The sequence below is a fragment of the Lynx canadensis genome, chromosome F2 (assembly GCF_007474595.2).
Source record: "Lynx canadensis isolate LIC74 chromosome F2, mLynCan4.pri.v2, whole genome shotgun sequence".
Classification (NCBI taxonomy): Eukaryota; Metazoa; Chordata; class Mammalia; order Carnivora; family Felidae; genus Lynx; species Lynx canadensis.
Window position 1 is genome coordinate 16,276,640 of NC_044320.2, and position 27,060 is coordinate 16,303,699.

Consider the following 27,060-nt stretch of genomic DNA (forward strand, 5'->3'; position numbering starts at 1 on the left):
TTCATGCAGATCTGATCTTAAACCAGATCCTGCACTTGAAGGGCGAAAATGCTATGAAGGACATGATTAGGTCAACTGATAAACTGGAATACAAACGGTAGATTACTGTATCAACATTACAGTTTCTGAAGTTGATGTGAGGGCATAGCCCTATTCTTAGGAAACATACCCTGAGAGGAGACGCCTGGGTGGCTGTCAGTTAAGTGTCTGACTTTGGCTCATATCACGATCTCACGGTTCGTGAGTTCGAGCCCCTCGACAGGCTCTGTGCTGACAGCTCAGCCTGAAGCCTGTTTCTGATTCTGTCTCCCTCTCCCTCGGCCCCTCCCCCGCTTGCACTGTCTCAAAAATAAACACTAAAAAAAATAGAAAAGAAACATACCCTGAAAAATTTAGTGGAGTTAACACCATGATACTTCACTTACTCCCAAATTCTGGGCTGAAAGTAATTATACTACTTTTATTCGTTTTAGTAAATTTAAAGTATTTCCAAATAGGATGTTTAAAAAAATAAAAACCGCAGGGAGTCTGTGATTTAATGTTAATGGAGGAGAGAGAGTCCTACAGATGTCAGGAAGAACATCGGGTCCACACCTCTGGCAAACAAAGGAAAGACAGAGAACCGAAAGCAGCTATAAGACAAGACTGGCTGGACCCAGATGTGATGTTCATTTTGAAGTACAATGAGAGGTGAGCAGTTGGCTTAGGAAGAGGAGAGAAGGGGAAAAGTTCTATAAAGAGTAGAGAAACTTATGTTTAAGTACAACAATTCAAAAGCAAATTTAATAAAATGGAGAAATCACAGCCACAAGTGAAAAAATGATAAAAAAAAATCTGAGAGAGGAGAGACTAAACAACAAAAGCTTTAACTGGTACCCAAAACCCGTCAAGTATCAAGCCAACCTCCGAGGTTAGAAAAATAAACTTAACTACTTTCACACAGATAAGGTTTAGGTTTTCCCTTTAACATACATTTTGGTACATAAATTAATGGTGAAAAAGTTTAGTCCAGATTACTGAGAGGTCGTTTATGAATAAATCAATAAAAAGCTTAGTGCCTGGGGTACCTGGGTGGCTCAGTTGGTTGAGCGTCCGATTTCAACTCAGGTCACGATCTTGTGGTTTATGGGTTTGAGCCCCGTGTTGAGTTCTGCGCTTACAGCTCAGAGCCTGGAGCCTGCTTTGGATTCTATCTCTCCCTCTCTCTCTGCCCCTCCCCCCACTCATGCTCTGTCTCTCTCTCTCACTCTCTCTCAAAAATAAATAACATTAAAAAAATTAAAAAAAAAAAGCTTAGTGCTCAAGAGAAGTTAATAAAAGGGACAGAGCAAAAAAAAAAAAAAAAATTCAAGAGACATGGATTTAAATCCCATTTCTTCCACTGACTGATCATACAGACCATAATTTATATGGGCGGGAAATCTGACTGAGACAACCTTCAATTTCTTTATCTATAAAATGAGTTAAACTTGCCTGGCCACTAGCACCAACATCCCTGCATTCTATCATGAGCACGGAAGGATGATATATTTTAAGATGGTTATAGCAGAGTATTTCAAATACTCTAACCTGTTATCTCCATAAGTCACTAAAAAGTCCCGGTAACTTTTGCGTACAAAGACATCTTCAAGATTGTGCTGCTCATTGCTCAGGTCACATGATCTAACATTTGGTAGCCAAAAAAAGGTTACTATTAACAAACGCTTATGAGTAAGTGCTTTGGCCGCTTGGCATTTAATAGTCTCAGTTTTAACTATTTACGAACAATCTCAAAAAGAGCCCCAGCATGGGACCGTTCCTCTTTCTGCTCACGTCTATCTCTGCACCTGACACGCAAAGGTTGCAGAGCCCAGTCACAGGAAACTGAGCGTGTCCAGCCTCACTCAGCTCAACCACCTGGCAGCTTCGCGGTCACCTCCACAACCACTTTTGTGGAGTGACAACTGATTCCGTCCTTAAATTTTTAAATGGAGTTGAAAAGAAAGCCAGATGCTAGTGAAAGAAGTAGAATGAGAATGGATGTCACTAAGAAACTCGAAGGTTCTTGGCCAGAAAACAGAACTTCCAAGTGAATGAAAGAATGAGTGAGAGTAAATATTATCGTGGTGCCAAGATTTCACAGACTTCCGAGATGCAGCTCCTGCGAATGTCTGAGGATCTGAGCCAAATGCTCTTCACTGGTGCCCAGGCCACGTCATCTTTTCAAAACATATATTCCTGGATGGCGCTGCACAACGCAGGACCTACCATCCACTGACCCCCAGTTTGGGAACCCTCGTCTATCCCAACACTGACAGCGCATGCCAGGTGATCGCCACAGCAGGGCTCATCACAGATTACAAGTGTCACTACTTCTTTTACTCTTTAAAAAGGTTCTCCGTCCTCTTTTTTATTTGTTAGTGTAAAATACTTTAGTAAATATTACAGCAGCATTTCAATAGGAAGCTCCTGTTTATTATTTTTATACAATGGAATCTTTCACTCATGAAATTTTATGCTTCTTAAAACAACTACATTTTGGCACTTGTTCACCCCTCAAACTGAGGCCTGTTCTAAATTCTGTCCAGCCACTTAAACAAATTAAACACTCCAACCCTTCTTATAGGTACTGAACAGATTTAAATGCTACAAATACTACAGTGGCACATAAGAAAGGAGAAAGAGTAAAATAAGGTAAGAAAGAGTTCACGAGCAAAGAAATTCACAAAACAAGCCTTTAGTTGCAAACTCGACATGCCATCTACACAAAATGTATTAAATAAGTGAGCGTGACCTGTTTAATTTCTTAAAGAAGTTCCATAGGATCATGTCTTCAAAATCAAGTACATTTATCATACCATAATTGGGCTGGTCTGGCTGTGCAGTTTGTGCAACTAGATCTTTATTATGACGCAGAAACAATATTGTGTTTCTCAGAGTAAGTGCATGATCAAAATATCTCTGTGCTTCTCCTTCACCAGTGCTCTGAACCTAAACCAAGAGAAAATAAGTTTTGCAGTACCACTCTCAAACCATTCATCCTAATATGTAACCATACAGTAGAGATATTAAGACATTAAGAATCAATAAACCACAAATTTGCCCAGGCAATACTGAAACATTAGCTTAAATCTCAGTTGAGTTTCTATTTGAATACATCCTTGAAGATGACAGAAATTATCCCAGCAAGTAAAACTAACAAACCAAATAATGTTAAATTACACCATTATATAAGTTGTATGTCTCACATATGATTCAAATGGAGTGCTTAAAAAAACTCTTAAGATCTACATTCTACATTCTGCTTCTTCCAGAAGAGTACTCCAATCCATGGTCACCAATTACGCCCCTAATTCTCATCACCGTGTCCACAGTTCTGTATCACTGGCTGCAAAGCTCAGTGGAGTATGTGATTCAACACGGCTGTTTCAACGCTACTAAATATACAGCTTAAATTCATTCAACGAGGATTCACTGAGTCCTTACTATGTGCTATGGATGACCTGTCTAGGATGTATGGATTGAATAGTGGACAAAACCGCTGTGCTCACTGGACTTCATTTTAATGCATGTTCTTCTGACACTGAGTCAGGTACTTGTTCCATACGTAAAAACACACACATCCCAGAAACAACACACGAAATGGAAAGACAGGTCTATAGGGGAAAATGACTAAATTAGATCTGCATTAAAAAATAAGATAACCACTTAAGCCTCATCAAGATGAAGCTTCTTAAAAAATAGCTAAGAAACTATTTTTAAAAACTAGACTTCAGACTAAAAGGCCTTCCCAAAAATAACTATGTGATATAAGAGAATATCGATATATAAAAAATAAAGTGATCTTCCAATTTGCTAAACGTGGTAAAAGACTAGTGGAGGTGAGAAAAATAAAAGTCAGAAAAACAGAACTTAGAATGTGCTAGAAAATAAAAAATTTATTGGCAAATTTTCCAAGATAATACACAACAAGAAATGGGGTTAACAAGGTGTTAAAAGTATTGAGGGAATAATGGATGTATAAAGGTAACAATAAGAGAACAATTAATAGCAAGGATTATCTCAAGTACATTTCTGCCCTAAAAAAAGGAAAAATTTATGGAGAAGGAAGAGTGAAAAATGTCATGGTCTTTTTCTTAAGATATAAAGGATAATGGAATCATAAAATCCTCTAAGTAGCACATTTAATACATAGAGTTCACCACTAAAACACAAAAGGTACCAAAATTATTAGTCAAGTAACAGATTCAGCATATAAACTATTTGCAGAGAGGAAAACAGAGGACAAAAACAAAAACGAAAACGAACACACACAACACACACACACACACACACACACACACACACACACATATCTCTACCACACCACGACCACCACCACCAAAAACCCAAAAAACCTAGGAAATGGAAAACCCCAAAAGGGCAATCCAGATTTAGAGCTAAGGCCAAGTAGGGCTGTCCTCATGGGGAAGAAGGTGGCTAAGAGCATTGGCTGAAGTCTTCCAGACAATAAAGGGGATGGTGAGAGTGGACATAAACATGATACCCAGGGACACTGTTTCAGATTTAAGATAAGGGGAACAAAAACTTCAAATAAAACAGCTGAAAGGAGATCTTGGAAAATCATACTAAAGAAAATTAAAAGCTATTTTAGAAAAACGTAATTCAAAAAATTACATAGACTATTTCTGTACCCCATTTCATTAAACCAAATCACGCTAAGTGATAGATAAGGTCCACAAATCACTTTTTAAATCATAAAATCTGTTCATCCACTTGATATTCTAAAGTCTAAATGACTGTTGCAGTATTAAGGTGAGGAATTAGGCAGGAATGAGCAAGAATATATGAAAACCTATACAATCAATAACTGATGTTGTATCAAGAAATGGTTCCAAATGCCCTGACATCCCATACTGACCAGTCCAGATTTACCTTTTCTAGTTCTATAAGAAAGCTGTCCAGAGACTCATCTGACAGTTTGCCAACTTCGAACATTGTGACAGCATGGCTTTTCAAGTTCTGTAATACAGAAACAAAACAAAAAAACTTAAAATGGACCTTAAACACCTTACATGAGTCTACTGTTCATAAGTCCTAGTTTTCTCTTCTTATATGAAGCATTAACATCTCACATTTATACTATGCTGTCTAATATAATTACACTTAAAAGTGAGTGACATGTGAAGCTGAGTCTTCTGATTACAGAAGTAACCCTCACTAAAGAGTTACTATGCTCCTCTAAGGAATATAAAACAAAGACAGTTGCATTTTGCATTTTTAGGAATTAATCTAATTCTTAAAAAGGGACCTAAAAGCATGAACTATTTTAATTCTAATCTTTAAACACTGTCATATTTAAACAAGAATTTGACTTACTGGTGAAAGATTTCCCATCATTAAAAAGGCAGTGAGAGTTGAGTCAAAGAGAAAAGCAATACGCTTTGTATATCCTGTGGACAAACTCAAACTGCTTACACTGGCTGTGTCAGCTAGAAAAAAAAAAATCATAACGTAAAATCGAGTAAATGAAAATTATTCTTTGCTTATCATTTAGAATGAGAAAGTATTTCTTTTCAACTTTGATAATTAAAAAAATTACATAACTAAATGTAAGCCAATATTGCAGTCCCAAAAGGTCCCAGTCCCACCTATCTCGAACTAAAAAAGGTTAAAAAAAATTTTTTTAAAGGTACTTGTGTAGTAAATTTCTTTCGTTGTTGTTTGTTTGAGAGCAAGCACGCGTGCGAGCAGGGGAGGGCCAGAGGGAGAGAGAATCCCAAGCAGTCTTCACACTCAGTACAGAACCCAAAAGCAGAGTTCAATCTCACGACCATGAGATCATGACCTGAGCCAAAATCAAGAGTCGGGACACTTAACTGACTGAGCCACCTAGACACCCCTATAATAAATTTCTTTCCTTCTTTCTTCTTTTATGTTTTTTTTTCTTTTTTTTGTTTTTGTGTTTTTTTTTTTTAATTTTTTTTTTCAACGTTTATTTATTTTTGGGACAGAGAGAGACAGAGCATGAACGGGGGAGGGGCAGAGAGAGAGGGAGACACAGAATCGGAAACAGTCTCCAGGCTCTGAGCCATCAGCCCAGAACCTGACGCGGGACTCGAACTCACGGACCGCGAGATCGTGACCTGGCTGAAGTCGGACGCTTAACCGACTGCGCCACCCAGGCGCCCCGTGTTTTTTATAATTTATTCATTTTGAGAGAGAGAGAGCGAGCAGGGGAGGGACGGAGAGAGAGGGAGAGAGAATCCCAAGCAGGCTCTGTGCTGCCAATGCAGAGACCGATGTGGGGCTAGAACTCACAAAACTGCGAGATCACAACCTAAGCCAAAGTCCAAAGTCGGATGTTTAACCAGCTAAGCCATCCAGACACCCCTATAATAAACTTCTTAAAAGCCAATAATAAACCAAGACTTGATAACTGACAGAACATTAAGACTAGCTAGCCTAAACTCTTCAGACGAGTCACCTGGCTCAGGTAAGAGGCTGGGGTTAGAATGAGAGCCTATGCTGTGCTCCCCTCCCCACACCCCAACATAAACCACATGTAGCCCCCTCGTCCATTAGCTTTGCCTCCCCTTGTGCTTGGCCCATACTGAGGCCTTCCCTCACTCACCAGCTGGCAAGCTATTATTCATTTTTAGCCCAACTATCCTCCTCTCCAGGAAAGCTTCCTGAACCTCTCTCTCTAGGCAACAAGGGAGCACTTCCCCTCTGCTCCCACAAGCACCAAAACACTTCTCACGTTGCTGTGGGTTTTGTGGTTATCCTGCCTTCTCTCTCCCTAGACTTAATTCTCAGAAGGAAGGTACCATATTCTTGTCAATTTTATACCCTTAAGACCTAGCACAGTACCCAGCATATGGGTAAGTACTCAACGACTATGTACCAAACGAATGATACCGAGAACAAAGCTAGGAGAGTTAACTCTGTGAGTGTATGTATAGACACAGGCCATCATCTATAAACACTCTAAATTAAAGTGAGTAAGTGCTAACCTGGATCTTCTTGACTGTTAGTATCTGTGTCAGTAGCCGATGAAGCTTCTTGTACAGGACTCCTACTTTCCCCACCATCCCATGAGAGCAGCATCTTTTGTGGATCTAAAGTACTCCTATTAACGAAGAATACATCCACATTTTAAAAGACATATAAATTATCTTATATAAAAATAGCTACTAAAGTCAGTACTCAAATTATGAATATCCATCCAAATCCAGTCTTATGTTCAAGCCTGAAAATGCTCTGCCCACATACAGCAATGGTTCTCAACTAAGACCCATGGACAGGCTTCAGGGAATTTGAGAACTCTTTAAAACTATATGTAAAATACTAAAACAAACAAAAACAAAAACAAAAAAACTGCATGTAAAATACTGTATTTACTTTTCTCTGGGGAAAGGGTTCTTGTTTTCATCATCCTAAAAAAGATTCATCACACAAAAAAAGATTAAAAACCACTAATATATAGGGTTCACCTCAACTGACAGGTTGGTAAGTAAAATTTTTGTACATAAAACAGTATTTTTTCCTAAGAGGAAACTCTAATATCTCATACTAAATAAATGAATTACTTTAATCTGTTTACGGATGGAACATTCTTCCACGATGAATGAAGCTGGTCCAAATTTATTACTTGTCCCTTCTTATGGGCAAAGCCCAATCGGCAATACATTGAAACGGCATTCTGAAAGGAACAGAAAGGAAATTAGCATTTACAATGAACCAGACATCAGAACGTTTGTAGAGAGAAAATATAACCATGGACTATGCTTACAGTGATCCTCACACATTTTCATCCCATAACTAGAAAAAGCCATTTTTCAGTAGGCCTGTTCATCTGCTATGGTCTTCACATCCGTAGAAGAGCGAATGCTCCCAACCCTCAGGCCTGCCGCTGTCTCCGAAGCAAGAGGCTGAAGTGGTGCAGTTTAGCAGAAGTTGTTGCTTTAACTGACCTCCTTACTAGACACTGATCACTCTGCCTCCTGCGTGCACAGGAATGTGAATGCCGGCTTTCACTGCGTGGGGTGAAATTCCACTTCAGGATCCTTATTTCTTTCTATCTTTGCAAGGACCCCTTTACTGTCCCCTTGGAGAGCGATAAGAATCTCACTGTCTCTATCTCTCAGTAGCTTATCAATGGCTTATAATAAAAGCCATTCAGTATTTATAAGTAAAAAGAGTATAAAAATTACATACCTTAACCAAAGATAAGTCTATTTCAAGGACATTTGCAAGCTGGAAGATAAAAAAAAATTATTTACATTCCTAGAATTATCAATATTACACAGCTTGTAATAAACAACTGAACCATAAAGAGCAAAATTTTAAATTAAGAATAACTGAAAGACTGAATAAATTTTGAAATCAGAACTTTCTCCTTTCCTTATGTCTAAGATGTTTAGGGTAGTAGGAGTCTAGATAGGGACCATAACAATGGAAGATTCTTTTCTCTTTAATTGAGTTTCATTTAAAATAAGAAAATGCCTATATCAATCAACAGCCTACAGTCCTTTTACCAAGAAGTCATATAAAAAGTTATTTACCAAATTATGTTATTACTAAAAAAAAACTCAGTATGTATATACAAGAAGTAACATAAGAACAGTGACGTAAGTATATTAATGGTCTATGATCTACCATGTACAGATTCCAAAAACACTTTAACCATCATTAAATAACTTTACTTCGCACAAAGATTATTTTATAACCTCGAGGCCAAGTCTTTCATAAAACACTGTTCATACTTACCTCTGCAACATTAGTATGCTCATCTATTGAGACAAATATCTTATAAAGTAGAGTTTCAAAATAATCACCTTGCACCCGATTCATTACAAAACCTTCAAGAGGAGGAACTAAAACAAAATAGACTTAGTTTAGTGATACAATTTTATAAAATAAGAAAGCATAATTCAAATATCTACTCAAAAAGAAAAACCTCTACCTTAGAGATTGAATTCAGCTTTTGATTTTATCCACTACACAGCAAGTTTTCTAAAACCCCCAAAGTTAAGGACATTTACAACCCAGTCTACACAGAGGACTCTGACAGTAGAGCAGAAATCCTACAAAGAGTTAATTTAATTTAATCCCATGGAACTCTCAGATTACTGAGGCAAAGGAAGTGCTGGAGGACACAAACTTGGTAGAAAGGCAGGGGCACTGGGGCTGCTTCCGCATGGGGAAGGCTGCAATGGGTGTGTTGTAATGCCTGAGACACAGCAGGGGTGACTAGGCTAAGGCAGAAAAGCAAAAGACTGAGAGACTATACAAAGACTGTCCTGGCTGCCTTTCTCCCACCATCCCCGCTCCATGCTGAGAAGCGAAGAAATTCACCCGCACGACGGCCACTTTTACCAGCAATCACTAATTCATTCTTTGGGGCTTTCTTTCTATACCCTCTTCAGTGGCCTCAGTATTAAGAAGGGCAAGACCTTCTTCATCACAGGAGGCAGCCTAGCAGGTGCTGTTCACCTGAAAGTGGATTCATACTCATTTCTCTCCATCTCGTTGGTCCAGAAACTCTAATCCAATTTACTAGAGCACTCTGCCCAGTTGATAATAAAGAGGCACTATGCTTTCCTTTACCATTCTCCACTGTGCACGTTTCCCTTGAAAATATCCTGGGAAGGAAGAGTATTTAGGCCATCAAAGGACTTGGGGGTCCCGTGTCTCCTGGACCTAATAGCATCTATTGCACCCAAAACCTAAATTATTCCTAACAAAGAGAAGTAAGACAAAACTTAAGTGGTCAAAACGAAGACATTGCAAAAAATCACAATGACAGATTATTCACTTTCTAGATCTGGCTCATGTCACTTTTTTTTCTTTTTTTAATGTTTATTTTTGAGAGAGACAGAGGCAGAGCTGGAGCAGGGGAGGGGCAGAGAGACAGGGGGACACAGAATCCAAAGTAGGCCCCAGGCCCCTGAGCTGTCAGCACAGAGCCCAACGAGGGGCTTGAACTCACCGACCGTGAGATCATGACCCGAGCCGAAGTCGGATGCCCAACCGACTAAGCCACCCAGGCACCCCTCAGGTCATTTTCTAATTTAGTGTTACCTAGAGTTCTAGTCATCCAAGTACTTTTAAGGATCAATAAGGATCAATAAGAAACACCCTATTTGATATCCTTAACTCTTTTCCTACACTATCAGCTGTGTGGATAATAGCAAACATTTACTGAGCACATACTAAGTGCCAGACGACTTCCAGGTACTTGACACACACAATTTCATCTAATCCTCTTAACCTCATGAGTTGTCTAATACTTTACCTCTGTATTTCAGAGATGAAGAAACCAAGACACTTAAGAGGTTACAAACACACAATTTACATCTAGATAAAGAGATACTGAGTAGTCTCCAATACATACTAAGTTAAAAAAAAGTATGAATTACAACACACCATCTGCGTAAAACAAAAACCATACAAAAAAGGATATATGCATACATGCCTATGTGCTTAGCATACTTTTGGAAAGATAAACAAGAAATTTAAGAGAGCCACTGAGAGAGTGGCCACTGAGAGAGAAACTGTGTAGCCAGGCACAGGGGTCAGAAGCAGATGTTTTTATAATCTTTTATAAATTTAGAATATTATATCATAATATTGCCTACTCAAAAATATATTGAAAAAAATCAAGCTAACATACACAGAGAACAAACTGGTGGCTGCCAGAAATGAGAGGTGGAGAATGGGCGAAATGGGTAAAAGGAATAAGAAGGTTCAAAGTTCCAATTATAAAATAAGTAAGTCATGGAGATGTAACGTACAGCACAGCAACTATAGTTAACAATGCCACACTGCATATCTCAAAGTTGCTAAAAGCGTAGATCTTAAAAGTTCTCACCACAAGAAAAAGATTTCTGCTTTTATGTGTGGTGATGGATGTTAATCAGACTCATGATGCTCATTTCACAATATATATAACTATCAACATTACAATTTATATCTGAAACTAACACAGTATGTCAATTATATCTCAATAAAGAAATAACAAAATAAAAATTTTAAACATGTTAATAAAAATTAATAAGTATAAAGAAAAATACCTGAGAATAGCCTAGAAAGTTTAAAAAAAAAAAAACTCACAAGGAAGGCCTGGCCGTAACTAATATATTTTTTTAAATTTTTTTTTAAGTGTATTATTTTTGAGAGAGATAGAGACCGTGCAAGTAGGTGAGGGGCAGAGACAGAGGGAGAGAAAGAGAATCCCAAGCAGGCTCCACATTGTCAGCGCAGAGTCTGGTCTGATGCAGGGACTGAATTCATGAACCGTAAGATCATGACCTGAGCCGAAACGAAGAGTCAGATGCTTAACTGACCAAGCCACTCAGGTGCGCCTGGCAATAACTAACATTAAAGATTATTTTGAGTCACTGTAATCAAAACAATATGGTATAAAAATAAAAACAAATCTGTGAAGACAAAAGACTATCAGAACTAGCTCCAGTGGAGAGGGGAATTCAATGTATGACAAAAGTTACATTTCCACCCCGTGGTAATGGGTTACTGAAAAAACAGTCCTGGAATTTACCCAAATGCTATTGGTTTTCCAAACAGAAAAACACCAAGTTGGACCCTTATTTCACACCAAATACAAAAATAAGTTCCAACTACAGGTCTGAATTTGTATGACAAAAGTTTTTAAGAATTTTTAGACTATTTACATATATATGCACATATATGTGTACATATATACACATACACACACACATATACATACACATATATCTTAAAAGTACTCTATTCAAGCGTAACAGAAATCTAGAATCTATAAGCAAAAGGGGAGACATAAATTGAACAAGTATACAGTTTGATGAATGATGGACTAAACATATTTTAACAATAGACCCTTCAGGGGCACCTGAGTGGCTCAGTCAGTTAAGCGACCAACTTTGGCTCAGGTCATGACCTCGCGGTTTGTGAGTTGAAGCCCTGCATTGGGCTCTGTGCTGACAGCACAGAGCGTGGAGTCAGCTTCAGATTCTGTGTCTCCCCCTCTCTCTGTCCCCCCACTCCCCCTCTTTTTCAAAAATAAACATTAAAAAAATTTAAAAAACCATAGACCCTTTGGTGACTATTCAAAGTATTTGTCTCCCCCAATTTATTTGTTCCACCAACCACAGTGCTTGTTTTGTTGAAATACAGCTGAAATGCTTTCTCTGAAATCAACTGCAGGCGTCTTTTGTGCTGAATTTGATGGCTTCCACGTTGTCAAACTGCTTTTCATAGGTTATTACAATTTGGTGAACATTCCATGTTCCACGGTGATAAGGAAGGTAAATTCAGCAGTAATAAGAGCCTGAGTCTGTCCGCACCAGCAAACATTGCTAGACAGTAGGTAAAGCACGGCAGAACCCATCACTGTAATGGAGTAGCCATCCACTTGGCCCTTCTCTGACTACATCTTTTAAATGCACTTGGTGCTAACGTGAGTCAATATTCAAACTATCAGTCAACAGGGACTGAAATGAACTAATCAAAAACCTATCTTTTCAGGGGATTCTCAAATGAGTCAATATCAGTTGATCGATGACAGTAAAGACTAGAGTAATGCCTTCATATTTTCCCATAGTGACAGGAAACCACTACCAGCCCTGTCCTCCAGAAATCTCTTCCTTGTCAAAACCTTTCAAATTGTAAAACTAGGATTTTATTTGCTATAGCATCAATTATATAAACAAGAATTAGTATCTCATTACTTTTTGATTTTCTTTCCAAATTTAAAGAATTCATGTATGTACATGGTTCAAAATCCATTTATTAAAGAACCGCAAACACATGGTAACACAGATAAAGGTCAGGATACAATACAGCATGATAACCTGTAAAGATTCAACACTGACATGAGGGAGTATTTCTGCAATAAGCCCCTACCATCACTCAAAGTCATTCCCTGGAAATTCTTGACATTTATATTTCATTACACAAATATTAAGTATCTTAATATGGTAAAAGATACCAACAAATAAGAATGATAGCTCAGGGGCGCCTAGGTGGCTCAGTCGGTTAAGCCTCCAACTCTGGATTTCGGCTCAGGTCACGATCTCACAGGTTTGTGAGTTCTGGCCCCACATCAGGCTCTGTGCTGACAGTGAGGAGCCTGCTTGGGATTCTCTCTCTCTGCCCCTCCTGTGTTCCCTCTCTCTCAAAATAGATAAATAAACTTAAAAAAAAAAAAAAAAAGAACCATAGCTCAAAGATATGCTGGGAAACATAAAAACATACCTGTAACACACAACCTAAATTTGTTAAAAAATCTAACCTATAGGAAAAAAGCTTCACTGTGTTCAAGGATGTTAAGCACATCACTACTACAGGAAAAAAAAAAAAAAAAAAAGAAAGAAAGAAAGAAAAAGAAAAATTATAAGCAACCTAAATAACCAGCAATAGGAGAATGTTCTAATAAACTGATACATCCATAAGGAAATACACAAGAGCCTTAATATTGGTTTAACTTAGGGAATGGATGAAGGATGAAGGGAGGAGTAGATAAAGACAAAAAAGATGACTTCAACATGACAAAGTAAGACAGGTATGTGGAGTTAAAATAATAGCTATGATAGGACTGAACATCTGTAAAAACAGTTATGCACTGAACAAAGACTAAAAGGACATAAATTTACGAAAACATTAACCTGATTTAGGATGTGAGAAATTTATTTCAGACTTCCATTATTTTAATGGAAGCATGTATAATAACGTGAAGATAAAAAATAAGGAATTTAAATAAAACCACCACAATGTGTTACAACATAACAAAAGAGAAATGTCTTTCTTTGAAAGATTCTAACATCATAGATCCTAGATTATGTGTCTAATTTATTAGGGTGATACATGCAATGTGCAGCACCTAGTAACCATTCAAAAAACCCTGGAAAGTGTTAGCATATACTTACCTGCTATACAACTGTCATCAGATATTGGTACATCCAGATAAATAAATCCTTTGTTATATAAGCCTACAGAAGCAAAAGTAGCTGTTTTAGATGGAACACTAAACAACAGTAAATTTAAAAAGAAACCAAAATTGATTCCTGATTTTCTGCAAAGATTCTTACAACTGAATACTAGGTAAAGGAGAAAAAAAATAAACAGAAGAGGAAAAGAATTAAAGTTTTCAAATCTGTTTCCTTCATATGCTCAGAACTACAAAATTAAAAACATTTTTTTATTTATGATTCATTTGTATAAATTTGCAGTGTATGTGAATAAAAGATTGATAAAAATTGCTATCGATTGTTGATGGCTTAAAATTAGTTTTTATGTTGACAAAAGACCACTTCTACTAACCACTTACTATGTACTACATTGTAATCTAGTGATCCAGACAGCTGAGGGCCTGCATCGATGATCTTATCAATAGCACATTTCTCAGGCAAAGTGCATATCTAAGAAAAACAAAATAATTTCAATTAAATTCTGTCCAAATTAATTTATAAGTCTCTTGAAATCTCTTCGTGTTTAAGTCAAGGATTATCATGATGACTATTATATATGATTATATATTATCTATTATGTATGCTTATAAATATTAGGTGCCATTAGCTAAACGTACTACATATTTTTTTTCTCTTATTGCTCTGGAATTCAGAAGAAAAACCTATGCACACAGCTGTCGATTAAGGTGCCAAAATATGCCACCAACAGAATCGAGGACAAATTATAAGTACCAATATTTGCTGATAAGTAGTGTTACCTAATAAATACCAATATTTAATCATCTTCTTTGAATGGGAATCAGATCCATTTGCTGATTCTGAATCTCTCAGATCACAAGTTTATTCAAATTCCACAAGGCTATTATCAGCACAGAAAGTACATCACTATAGCTCTGTTCTCACACTGAAGCAAAATTTCTAAGCCTTCTGCTCACTGGATTTAATCTGTCCTCTGAAGTAAAATAAAATGTAAACTGAAAAAAAAGTCCACCTGCTCACTTCCATTTCTTCAACCACAGAGAGACATGACCTAGTCTCTAGGCCCTCTGGTCCACGGCCCTGCCCCTTTACCTCTAAATTAGCATCTCTTCTACCATGCGTAAGGCTTACCTCCAATGCGGTCTGACCACCGGGAATATCACTTCCCTTGATCTTGACACTATCCCCCATCAAAGCACCTACCTCGTCAGCACAGCGCTTCAGCAGAGTGATTAAGAGCACAACTTCCATAGCAAACTGCCTCAGTTAAAATCCTGGACGTTCGCTACCACTGTGACTTGAGCCGTTACCTTACTTCTCCGTGCTCACTTTCCTCCTATGTGAAATGGAGTACGAATAATACACCACTCTGGGGTGTTGTAGGAATCACATGAGACGCTATAAAAGTGCTTGCAGGAGAGCCTGGTGGAGCCGGCACACAGCAAGTGCTCAAGAAGTGTTGGCCGGTGTCATGGCAGCATCACATCACTTCACATGAAACTTCTAGTTAAAGTCCCCAGATTACTGTACATGGACCAAGTCAAGTCTTCCTCATTATTAAAGAGTGTCTTTCAAACCCACCCATATGCTACCCTACTACAGTCATTTAACTTTGAACTTAAGTTTAATTTTCTCAGGAAAACCAAACGGTGTTACTTCTCAGAAAAATTACAGAACTATGATGAAGAATTACAATTAAAAAAATAAAAGTCATGTTTAATTTCTAAAGGGACCTACCTTTATGTCATCTTCTGTGATATACCCAGCCTGCACCACCCACCAAGCCTCTATGGCAATTTCCACCGGCTTCACTGGCAAAAGATCACGGGCTGTTTTCCTTCTGAAAAATTTCTGCAACGGTACAAACATTTAAGAATTTGCAGTCAGCCTGAAATCACTACTTTCTTTTTTATTGATCACAGTGTAAGACTGTTTCTAAACAGACTGTTGGCTAAGTATCTTTTTAAATTCCCATGTTTTAAAATCTGAAGTACTCTAGATGTACTCAATAGAAAAAGTCATTCTTAAATTATTTCAGAGTAAATTACTTCAAAACACAAATCATTAAGTCTCGATCTAAATCCAGAAATTCAAAGGAAATCTAGGAGGTGAAAACAAATTTGAAAAATGTGTACTCATTTCAACCATTAAGTGAACCCTGGGAGTGGAATCAGCAGGTAAAAAGACCAGCAGAGCAAAATTGATTTTTAAGAATAAATGTTTTATTCCTTAAATGTTTTAAAATTCAGTAATCGCATAAGCATAACCTAGAGAATACCAAAGAGGTGTTTTTGGTATTATTTCTGTATTATGCATATTTCACTTGATCGAAGAAATTCAATTCATTATTTTTACCACTTAAAACAATTAATGAGACTGTATGATAAGGAGGAAGAAACGAGAAAGGAAGGAAAACAAGAAACTCACTTTTGATGACCGACACTGATTCATCAGATCAATGTACTGGTTTCTTCCTATGCCAAGGAGCCTTAGACCTGAAAGAAAGCCTTTCCTTTAAAAACACGTAATGCATCTTAAAATGCCAGGACACTCAGGTCTTCTAGGAAAAAACCCCTTGGCTTTTGTTCACCTTTTGGTCACTGATTGATAATCAATATCAAATTAAAAGGAATTCTCAAACGAAATATAAAAGAAAACCCAGGGGCGCCTGGGTGGCGCAGTCGGTTAAGCGTCCGACTTCAGCCAGGTCACGATCTCGCGGTCTGTGAGTTCGAGCCCCGCGTCGGGCTCTGGGCTGATGGCTCAGAGCCTGGAGCCTGTTTCTGATTCTGTGTCTCCCTCTCTCTCTGCCCCTCCCCCGTTCATGCTCTGTCTCTCTCTGTCCCAAAAATAAATAAGAAAACGTTGAAAAAAAAAATTAAAAAAAAAAAAAATAAATAAATAAATAAAAAATAAAAAAAAAAGAAAAAAAAAAAAAAGAAAACCCAAACTGGGAAAGATGAACTCAAGCTGACACTTGTGACAATGTCACATGGGCCAATTTTTACAGAGCAGAAGCCCTCCTGACTTCAGGAAGTCAGGACATCCTTCTCAGCAAAAGTTTCTTCCTACACAACGGAACTGTGTCACATGTCAGATACACACTTCCTTAAAATGAGCATAACACAGCAGGTTGTATTAGTAACAACCGTGTGTCGATGCTGCAAAACAACTGTGCACAAATCTTCTTCCATCATTCGGCACACAAAACTGCCCAAGCATCAGAAAGAATTTCACTTTCTAGAAATACAGAGATTAGTCTCATTTTTCTCCTTCTACCACTCCAAAATATTCCTCATAGACATTCAGACTACATCTTACACTTGACTGGTATAAAACTGATAAAACTCCTATCAACAGTGTTGCCTGCTGTTCCCATGTTTCGAGTGTTTTAGGTTAAAAACACACGTGATGATACGGACTATAGCATGCACACAGAAAGACAGACTCTAATCATTACCTTCAGCATAATTAAATACTTACAGTCAGCAGCGGTAAAATTGGGCAACGAATCATAACTTTTCTCACTGTTCATAATGTCCTTTCAAAAAAAAACAATTAAAAATCCTAAATGCAAAATATCCTTAGATAAAAATTTGTATAAACATGTATTACTACAGCCAAACAGAATGATAATCAATTATTGGCACGAAGCCCTGAGATTAGAGTTTGCAACCTAAAACACGCATGCCACACTGTGGTACTCACTATGTGGTTCGAACCTAGTAACTGAAGATCGGACTTTCAGGTCTGGATTCTCACAGCACTCTCTATGAACCCCAAACATTTGCCCTGTAACCTCTGCCCTCTGGAAGCTGTGCCAGGAATACCGCATTTAGAGCTCTGGGCTCCAGCCTCTCCACACCTCACACCCAACCCTAGAGGCGTACCCCGAAGCAAGGGGCATGATGGTTCACAGCTCCATCAATATGCATCTGAGACATGTGCTACCAACCAAGATTTTGACCACTTGGTCATCTCTGCTCCTATGAGACCCAACCAGCAGCAGAGTTAAACGCAGTATTCGGCTTTTTTTAACTCCCATCTGTTTCTCCAATAACAAACCAACTGTTTACTGTGGAGATAGGGCCCATTTTCAGCCCAGCAGCTATACCCCATGGTGTCAGAACAGAAACCAGAGAGCAACAAGCACGTGGATGTAACCGAAAGCGGGTGACTGAGGAAAAACCTCCCTCTATTTTCTCTCCTAAACCTTGTGGTCAATACCAGCAAAATAATAAAGAGACAGCCATAACGATGCTTACTGATTAGCTACCGCCTTCATTATGCTGCCTTGGTTCTAGTGAAAAGGAACTGACAGAAACCTGGGCTGTCAGGCCTCAATATTTCTCTAATATTTCCTTCCGAACGGGGACGCGGGAGACGCAGGACAGCATAAGTGCCCGTGAAGAAGGGGCTCAGGGAGAAAAGCAAAGGGACATCTTGCAAAGGAAGCCACATTGGAAAGGAACCTCACTGTTACTCGTAGGTTCCCAACTCCTTTAGTTCTAGGCTTCTCTCTGCTCTGGAAGCGGTGAGTGGGCCCAAAACAGCAGCACTCACATAAAATTAAGTAGCAAATGAATACTACATAAACATTGCCAATCTTTACATACAGCTCACTTAAAAGCAGTATATAACTGGTATTTAAAAACCTGCTTTTGGAGAAAGGCTAACATCTAAAAGTTAATAATAAAGGAAAGAAATTAAAGGCCGGAACTAGAAACATATTTCTGTTTCTGACACACGTATTGCATCATTAATTCTTTCTGTAGTCAGTGAAGAGTCAAACGCATTGTTTTTCTGAGCCCGGTGGTCAGTTCCATCACCTGCATTTTCGACCTTCATCATGTGTTAAAAACAGTCTGTTTTATAGAGACACTGCTAACATAAATCATTAATGCTACAATAGCACAAAGGGTCAACAAATGCCTTCGAGAACCCAGAAGAGAAACAGATACTCTTCCGCCGTGAACACCTGGAACTTACAGCAGCTGCTTAGATGAGTGTGGCGCAAGCGGTTAACTTGTTACGAACACTCCCCTCTCTGCTATAAACTCAAGAATGATGGCCAACGTGGCCGAGATGTGCAGAGCCGGTCACTGTCGGCAGAGTCCCTGACAAGTAGCCCGGGATGGCCCATGTACACTGCCAACTCACCTCCATGATCCCAGTATAATATGAAAAGGGTGTTATCCTCAGGCCCTTTACCATAATATCTGACAGATGGTAAGGGTACAGCATGAGATGATCGCGACTGTACTTGAGGAGCTCCTCATAGTATTTGCGCTCATCTTTCTTGACATGTTTAACTGGGGAAAGAGAAATTATCCAGTTTTTGTCAGGTGTCTTACACTTACATATAATTACAAATGCAATAGGAACTACTTCATAAACCAACCTTAATAAAAAATAAAAGCACAGTAGTTGGAAGAGAGCAAACGAAACACTCCAAGTTGGAACAAAGAAACAACTAGGCCACAAGAAGCCCCCTTCAGAGTACACAAGCAAAGTCTGTAACAGGACAGAGAAGCAGAGAACTAATTCTTACCAGAGCAGAAAGCACAGAAAGTAATCATGGAATGTCCCCTCTGAAAGATGTAAAACGCAACCTGTAATTCATCAAATCCCTTACTCTGTGACTTTATAAGAGAACCAAATTGAATGGTAATTTTCAATGAAGTCTATTTCAAAAAGTTATTGGATAGTTTGTTTCTAAAACGTAAAAAACACCTCCCGCTTTCACAAAATGCATTTAAATAAAAAGATTCGCGGGGCGCCTGGGTGGCGCAGTCGGTTAAGCGTCCGACTTCAGCCAGGTCACGATCTCGCGGTCCGTGAGTTTGAGCCCCGCGTCAGGCTCTGGGCTGATGGCTCAGAGCCTGGAGCCTGTTTCCGATTCTGTGTCTCCCTCTCTCTCTGCCCCTCCCCCGTTCATGCTCTGTCTCTCTCTGTCCCAAAAATAAATAAACGTTGAAAAAAAAAAATTAAAAAAAAAAAAAAAAAAAAGATTCTCTCGGAAATACTGTGTTTAATATGAGAGTAACACATGGAGGGGAAGACCAGCAGGGGAATAGACCAGACTAATCAAAGTCATCTGACAAATAAAAAGCAAACAGTTAAAAAGAAAGTTAAAGAAAACAAAACAAAAACAAAAACATGGAACCAACTATGCTTAAAATTTGTTTCAATAATTACAGAAAGAGTTTTCATTAAACTCATGTGTGGAAAATATATGGGAAAAAACCCACAATACTCAAAATCAAAATCTATTAAGAACTAATGTACTTCCCTTCTGGCTTATATTCTCACCTAAAGTGAAAAAACTACCATCTGAGTTGAAATTAATGTTGTAAAGGTAAAATGAATCTATAAATTATACTCTAAAAAATAATTTTAATCAGAACTCGAAAGAAAAATCTACTTGCTACTACAAATTATTGGTGAGATGGGTCAGTACAGAGCTTCTTAATTTTTTTTTTTAATGTTTGTTTATTTTTGAGAGAGAGAGAGGGAAAGAGAGAGAGAGACAGAGACAGAGACAGAGACAGAGACAGAGACAGAGTGCGAGCAGGGGAGGGGCAGAGAGAGAAGGAGAGACAGAATCTGAAGCAGGCTCCAGGCTCTGAGCTGTCAGCACAGGGCCCCATGTGGGGCTCGAACCCACAAACCGCAAAATCATGACCTGAGCCGAAGATGGACACTCAACCAACTGAGCCACCCAGGCACCCCAGTACAGAGCTTCTTAGAGTCTGTACATGGAATACTTTCAGTACTATGAAACATGTACTGAAAAGACAGGATGGGGCACCTGGGTGGCTCAGTTGGTTGAGCGCCCAACTTCGGCTCAGGTCATGATCTCCCAGTTCATGAGTCTGAGCCCCGCATATGGCTCTCTGTCAGGGCGGAGCCCACCTCGGGTTCTCTGTCCCCCCCATTTCTGTCCCTCCCCCATTCGTGTGTGCTTTCTCCCTCTCTCTTTCAAAAATAAGTAAACATTAAAAAAAAAATTTTTTTAAAGATAGGATTAATGAAAATGGTAAATCAGCAATAGTCGTTTCCACCTCAATATAAAAATGTCTCTACTTACCTAAGTTATTTCTGTATCGTAACTGATTGCGGATACTGTACAGAACAACCTGCTTTTCATATTCTCTCTGTGAATTTCCAAGACTCTAAAAAAATTAAAATAAAAAATTCAAATAGTTTCAAAAATAGCCTCTGAACTAAACAACAGTACTTTTTCCTCATACAATTTCAAAACCACTCCCTCTAATTTTATCCTCATACCTCTAATTTCCAGAACTGAATACAGAATATTTTCTTCAATGTTATTATACTAATTTTCATGCTATGACATTAGAGCAAAAATTCAATGTGTTTATTATTTTTAGCCTGCCTTCCTTAAAGGACTTACTGAAATTACCTAAAGTGCTTATCAAATAAAAGAGCAGTCTGAGAGCATATAACTTCATTAACAAAAAACTAAGTTCTATTTACAAAGACTTCTTTCCTGATTGTCCCTAATTCGTGTGTTGAATAGACAGATGGATAAATGGACGGATGGCTTCATGCACCTACATTTTTCTAAAATGTAAGACTGTCAACAAAAGACCTTGTCTGCTAATTGTTTATAGCTGATGGCTATAATTATCAAAAATTAACATTTCTGAAGAATGTACATTTCAAATGTACCTCTAAATGATAAGATAACTTCTTAAAAACATCATCTCCTTATGGCCTCATTGAAAAATATTTAGGGGCGCCTGGTGGTGGCTCAGTCTGTTGAATGTCCAACTCAACTTCAGCTCGGGTCATGTCTTGGGGTTTGTGAGACTGAGCCCCATGTTGCGCTCTGTGCCGACAGCGTGGAGCCTGCTTGGGATTTTCTCTCTCCCTCTCTTTCTGCCTCTACCTACCCCCAGTCGCATGCACGTGTGTGTGTGTGTGTGTGTGTGTGTGTGTGTGTGTGTGTGTCTGTGTCTGAAAACAAACATTAGAAAAAATCCAGACAATTTTAGAATTTTGATGTTTTTTAAAGAGAAAAAACTTTCCCACTGTGCTTTAGTGTTTTAAGCTCAAGGATAGATTCTCATGAAAGCAAAGCATAAGTGTGTCTGATTACAGTCAACATTATATTCAATGTGCGACCATAAACTTAATTTAATATATGACTGCTATCCCCCTTCTAATTACTGGGTATGATCTTCCCAACACGCTGTAAAATAAAATTAGACATCACAGGAGACTAATGGCAAAAAGATCAGAAGATTCAGTTATTATACTTCCTACTCACAGGTTTGAAAGCTGAGGTAAACGTCCACACACACACACACACACACACACACACACACACACACACGCTTTCACCAAAGGCCATCTTACAAGACAGATAAAACTCATATTTAAATAAACCAGCACCTAACTGGACCCACTGGTGGGATGTATTTTAAGAAAAAGGTGATGTGAGAAAACTAACATCTCTCTTCCTTCATCTAAATTAATTAGTTTATCACAGGCTAAACCGTGACTCATTTTACTGCCTGAATATATGTGCTTAAATTGTCTCATTCTTCTTTAAAGTTACAAGTGGTTAGTAACAAAGTTTATTATGGAGAAACCGCTCCACATCGTCCACCCAGCACCAAAGCCAGGGTCAGTAATTAAGACATTGAGGGGAGTTAAACACTGGGCTTGCTGTGAAATTTGTAAAGGGTCTCCTCCTGCTTCGCTGCCACATAAGTCTCCTTCTCAAGGAACACAAAACACACACACAGAGCACCACTTTGCTAGAATCTCAGCAACCTCAACATGAGGTTTTGCGCTTCTGTTTTAAAATAAATCTCTTCATTTATCATGACTTACAAGCATTTTCTCCCTTTCTAACTTCATCCCTGGTAACTCGAGAACAAAGAGTGTAATCACGCTGCTCAAAATGGAAGGGTCTGTTATTTCTAAGCTAGTTAGAGAATACAGTGTTTAAATGCCTAAGCCTCTGTGCCAGGCATTCAAAGTCATGACTGGTCCTGATCAATCAATACATATGTGTACCTACAGATATCTAAAAACTACATTAAAAGTTGATTTTATTCTTCACTACCCATATACATAAAATATAATTGCTTTGTTCACAAAGATTCTTTGGCTTCCCTCCCACTCCTACCCCAAATTTCCCACCATTCGCATACTAAAACACTGTTACCACTACAGGAGGCACACTAAAAGAAAGGTCATTTTACTCTGAGATGCGCTGACCCTGCAGAAATACTGACCAGATCTGACCAATGAAGCTGAGCTGCATATAATGGGAACTATAACAGATGAAAGAGTGACATAGGTACTGGTTATAAAAGACCCACTGTGCACCAGATTATGCTAAAAGCATAAGGAATTTTTTTCTACGGACTTTTCTCCTACAAACCCCAATCACACCCCCCCCCCAAATACACCAAATCTTTAACTGACCTTTCTCACATGACACAGAACCTCATCATAAGACTTCCCTTAAAACACCTATAAATTGTTTTTGAATCATGAATACAAAATACTGATAAACTACAGAAATATCCTGAAATAATGGCCTTATCTATAACTTTTTAATGTACTTTTTAAGTTTTTGTATAGCCATATCACATAAAAACATTTCATCCCACCCATATAAAAACTAATGGCTTTACACACATTTTTTAAAAATCTGAAATCACCTTCTGGCCTGACAGACCTTTTTAAAAAAAATCTGAAATCACCTTCCCCCAGTTTTCAGAAGTGGGAAATGAGTCATTTCCAAATTAGACTCATCAAAGCTTACTGGAAATCCTATCAAACTACTTAGTATTATAATGGCAAAAAACAAATTCTTTCCATACAAGGACTACTTCCCACTTTGAAAGTGACTGAGCTTTAGCTCCTTGAAAAGAAATCTCAGACTGATACCATCACTCATTCACTCCAAAAATGTTTACTAAAAGCCAACCACATGATAGGTGCTCAAAATGCAAAAGCAAAAAACAAGTAACGTATGCAGCAAATGCAACACAGTGGGGTCAGTGCTGTGGGTGGGAAACACAGCGCTGTGGAGGATCAACTGCCCCACATGTAGAAAGTCAGGGAAACCTCCCTGGAGAGTTCTGACATTCAAGAAGCTACAAGTAATCTCTAGGAGGAGACAGGTAGCGTAGGACTGAGTTGGCATTTAGAAATCTCGCTCCGGTGTAATGTGAGGAATGAATGGGAGAGAGTCCCATCCTGCGGACAAGAGACCAAGTAGAAAGGTGATGTAGTAATCAAAGGCCGAGCTTGACCTAGGCCAACAGTGGCATGGCTACATGAAGTCCAAGGAAGCAACTTGTACAGATGGGTTTTCCAACACCTTCTATAAGCGGAAGCTCCTTCTAAGCTAAAATGGCTACTCTTTTTTAAGTGATCTTACCAAAACTAATTTTAATTTAATGTCACATCTGTACCTAATTAGAACTCTGATCTGTGATTATTTTTAATAGTCATGACTAAGTATTAGATATGCTTTTGCCAATACGAATTTAGATCAATTATTCATGCTGAACATAATCGAATCATCCATCTTTCTTCCATTATGCTACATTTATTTCTGTGAAAAGAAGAGTAGAGAAAAGATGGAAACAAAGAAAAAGATTGTTGGTTCCTCCAGTTGTCTTTGGATACACCACAAAACCCTAAAGAACAAAAGTACCAAAGCCCTCATTCAAGCTTAACAAGAGAAATTTACTCAAGTTTAGAGCTTTGTTCTTTCAAGTCAAGATAAATGCCACATGGGCAGCCACTGACAACCAAGAATTCCTTCTCTGTCTTTCTACCTTCTAGTTTTTTGGGGTATCTCACAGTGAAAGCACTTTCCCTGCCACATGACGCATCACCAGAACCTTAAACTATTCATTTCTTAGAACTAAGCCCCCAAGCCGAGGGAAAAAGCAAATAATCCTTATACCATCACCACCACCACCCGAAACTCTGATTATAACTCCCCAGCACCAATGGAAACCAGAATTTCACTCTCAACCAAGTGGAAAGGGAGGAAACCTGAAGGTCAATCTATGGTCTATGGTCTGAGAAACAGTGCTTTACAGGCAGCATGTATCACTACCTTCCTAAGATTCAACACCACCTGCTGTATTAGGCTCTTGTTCATTTATTTGTTTACTGTCTTTCTTTACCAAAATGTAAGATCCATGAAAACAGGGTCTCCGTCTTGTTGACTGGTGCAAATTAACCACCAGCACCTACAAGAAGGCACAGTGTGCAGGTGTTCAATTACTATCTGTTGAGCACTGAACAGAAATGACACTCAAGCAGTTGAGAATTAACCCTCAGAAGAAAACCTCCTGTCAGTCTCCTGTTGCAACATCTCTAATAAACCTATCTTGCCTAGAGGATAAAGTCCCACAAAACCAAGTACAAAAGCCCCTTCAAAATCTGGCCCTGCCTGCTTTTCCAGACTCATCTGCTACAACCTCCACGCACTCACAAAATCCCACCTCCAAACACCAATATACCCACAACTCCACCTCCCGTGATACTAAGTTGCTAGCTACTCTCAGAACACGCTCTTTCACTCGTGCGAGCCTCGTAAAACAACTTTCCCACTTCCCGGAAAATCTTATTTCCTCTTATCTCTCATTCGTCCTCTAAGGCCCAATTTCAATGCCTCCACCACACAGCCTCCAGACACTCCCTGGACAATTTCTTACTCCCTCCTCTGTGTACCCACATATACTATAATACAAGTACGTATGAGCTTTTATCATCCTGTAACGTATTTATTTATTTAACGTTCGTCTATTCCCCACCATCCTAAAGTTCTGGAGGTCAAGAACCGTATTAAGCAGATTTCGCAAGCGCCTAGCCCAGTGCCTAGTTTAAAGGAGGCTGCGGGCAAAGGTGCCAGGCGAGTCCATCCCTTTCAGCAACGGCCCCATCCTGCCCCTGTGGCCCCAGAGCCGTCCTTCCCTAACCCTTGACCTGCAGGTCGATTTCCCCGAGACCGTGGCGGGGGAAGGGCGGGATTCGGCCTGGAGCAGCAGCGCCGGCCCCGCGGGCACGGCAAGCAGGTGACGGCAGGGCGGGGCCCAGGGCCCAGGTTCCGGCCGTACCTGCCTCACGTTGGCCGGCAACTTGCTCCAGGGGTAGTTGTGCCGGATGTGGAACTCCACGTCTATATTCATGATGCCGGGAGCCCGGGCCGGCAGCGGCGACCGCAGCTGGAACGACACCTCCCGCCTGCCCGCCCCCGGCCTGTCGGGGAGCCCGCGGGAGGCCTCGCGCCTCACACTGCGGAGAGCCGGGGCTGCCCCATGGCCAGGGCTCCCGACAGCTCCGCGCTGCCGGGCCACGGGGCACAGCAGCAGCGGTGACCCGCGCCAGGAGCGCCTCTGCAGCTCCAAGTTTCTTCCTAGTTTCGGCCCGCCGGAAATGGCTTTGGACTTGCGTCACTTCCGCCCACTGGCGCGAGGCCGGAGGGGCGGGGCGCCGAGAGGCCTCCTGCCCCGCCCCCTGCCCTCTGTGGGGCGGGGCGAGAAGGTGGTCAGGAAAAGGTAAGGGGTAACCGCCCCCTACCCACGTGCTTGGCTCAGGCTGTCAGTCTCCGGATGAATTGAGATACATTCCTGGGTCTGCATTGCCATCGGATGTCTTCATTTCCCCAGTGTGTGAACCCAGGTAGCTCCCGTTTCAGGCACAGGGGTAAGCTGTCTGAGAATGATGGGCTTGGGGAGGGAGTCATAGCTGGCTTCAAATAATGAAAGAGCGGTGAGCTCCTCCCCACCCCATTGCCAGCCCTGAGGAATCTCTTCAATCAATGAATGGTGTTGGGAAAACTGGACAGCCGCATGCAAAAGAATGAAACTGGACCACTAGTTTACATCATACACAAAAACAAATTCAACGTTGATTAAAGACTGCTAGACGCGAAACCATAAGACATGGGCAGTAAGGTTTTTGACATCAGTCTTAGCAGTATTTTTTTTGGACCAGTCTCTTCAGGCAAGGGCAGGAGAAGCTAAAATAAACTAATGGGATTACATCAAACTAAAAGCTTCTGCACAGCAAAGGAAACCATCAACAAAACTAAAAGGCAGCCTACTGAATGGGAGGAGATATT

At 39.6% G+C, this 27,060-nt stretch overlaps 1 protein-coding gene across 1 annotated transcript in view; it reads right to left on the bottom strand.

The window, feature by feature from the left end:
• FAM91A1 (family with sequence similarity 91 member A1) overlaps positions 1 to 26,338 on the bottom strand; it is a 46,189-nt gene extending 19,851 nt beyond the window's left edge. Inside the window, exons 1-15 of the mRNA XM_030303906.1 lie at positions 26,054 to 26,338; positions 21,019 to 21,103; positions 19,089 to 19,240; positions 17,412 to 17,469; positions 16,356 to 16,423; positions 15,666 to 15,779; positions 14,309 to 14,399; positions 13,908 to 13,970; positions 8,752 to 8,858; positions 8,200 to 8,238; positions 7,572 to 7,684; positions 6,996 to 7,111; positions 5,359 to 5,471; positions 4,915 to 5,001; positions 2,838 to 2,970 (exon numbers count right to left, since the gene is read on the bottom strand). Of these exons, the coding sequence (XP_030159766.1) occupies positions 2,838 to 2,970; positions 4,915 to 5,001; positions 5,359 to 5,471; positions 6,996 to 7,111; positions 7,572 to 7,684; positions 8,200 to 8,238; positions 8,752 to 8,858; positions 13,908 to 13,970; positions 14,309 to 14,399; positions 15,666 to 15,779; positions 16,356 to 16,423; positions 17,412 to 17,469; positions 19,089 to 19,240; positions 21,019 to 21,103; positions 26,054 to 26,125 (1,411 nt within the window). The 5' untranslated portion in view covers positions 26,126 to 26,338. The remainder of the gene's footprint in view (positions 1 to 2,837; positions 2,971 to 4,914; positions 5,002 to 5,358; positions 5,472 to 6,995; positions 7,112 to 7,571; positions 7,685 to 8,199; positions 8,239 to 8,751; positions 8,859 to 13,907; positions 13,971 to 14,308; positions 14,400 to 15,665; positions 15,780 to 16,355; positions 16,424 to 17,411; positions 17,470 to 19,088; positions 19,241 to 21,018; positions 21,104 to 26,053) is intronic.
• Positions 26,339 to 27,060: the final 722 nt, after the last annotated feature.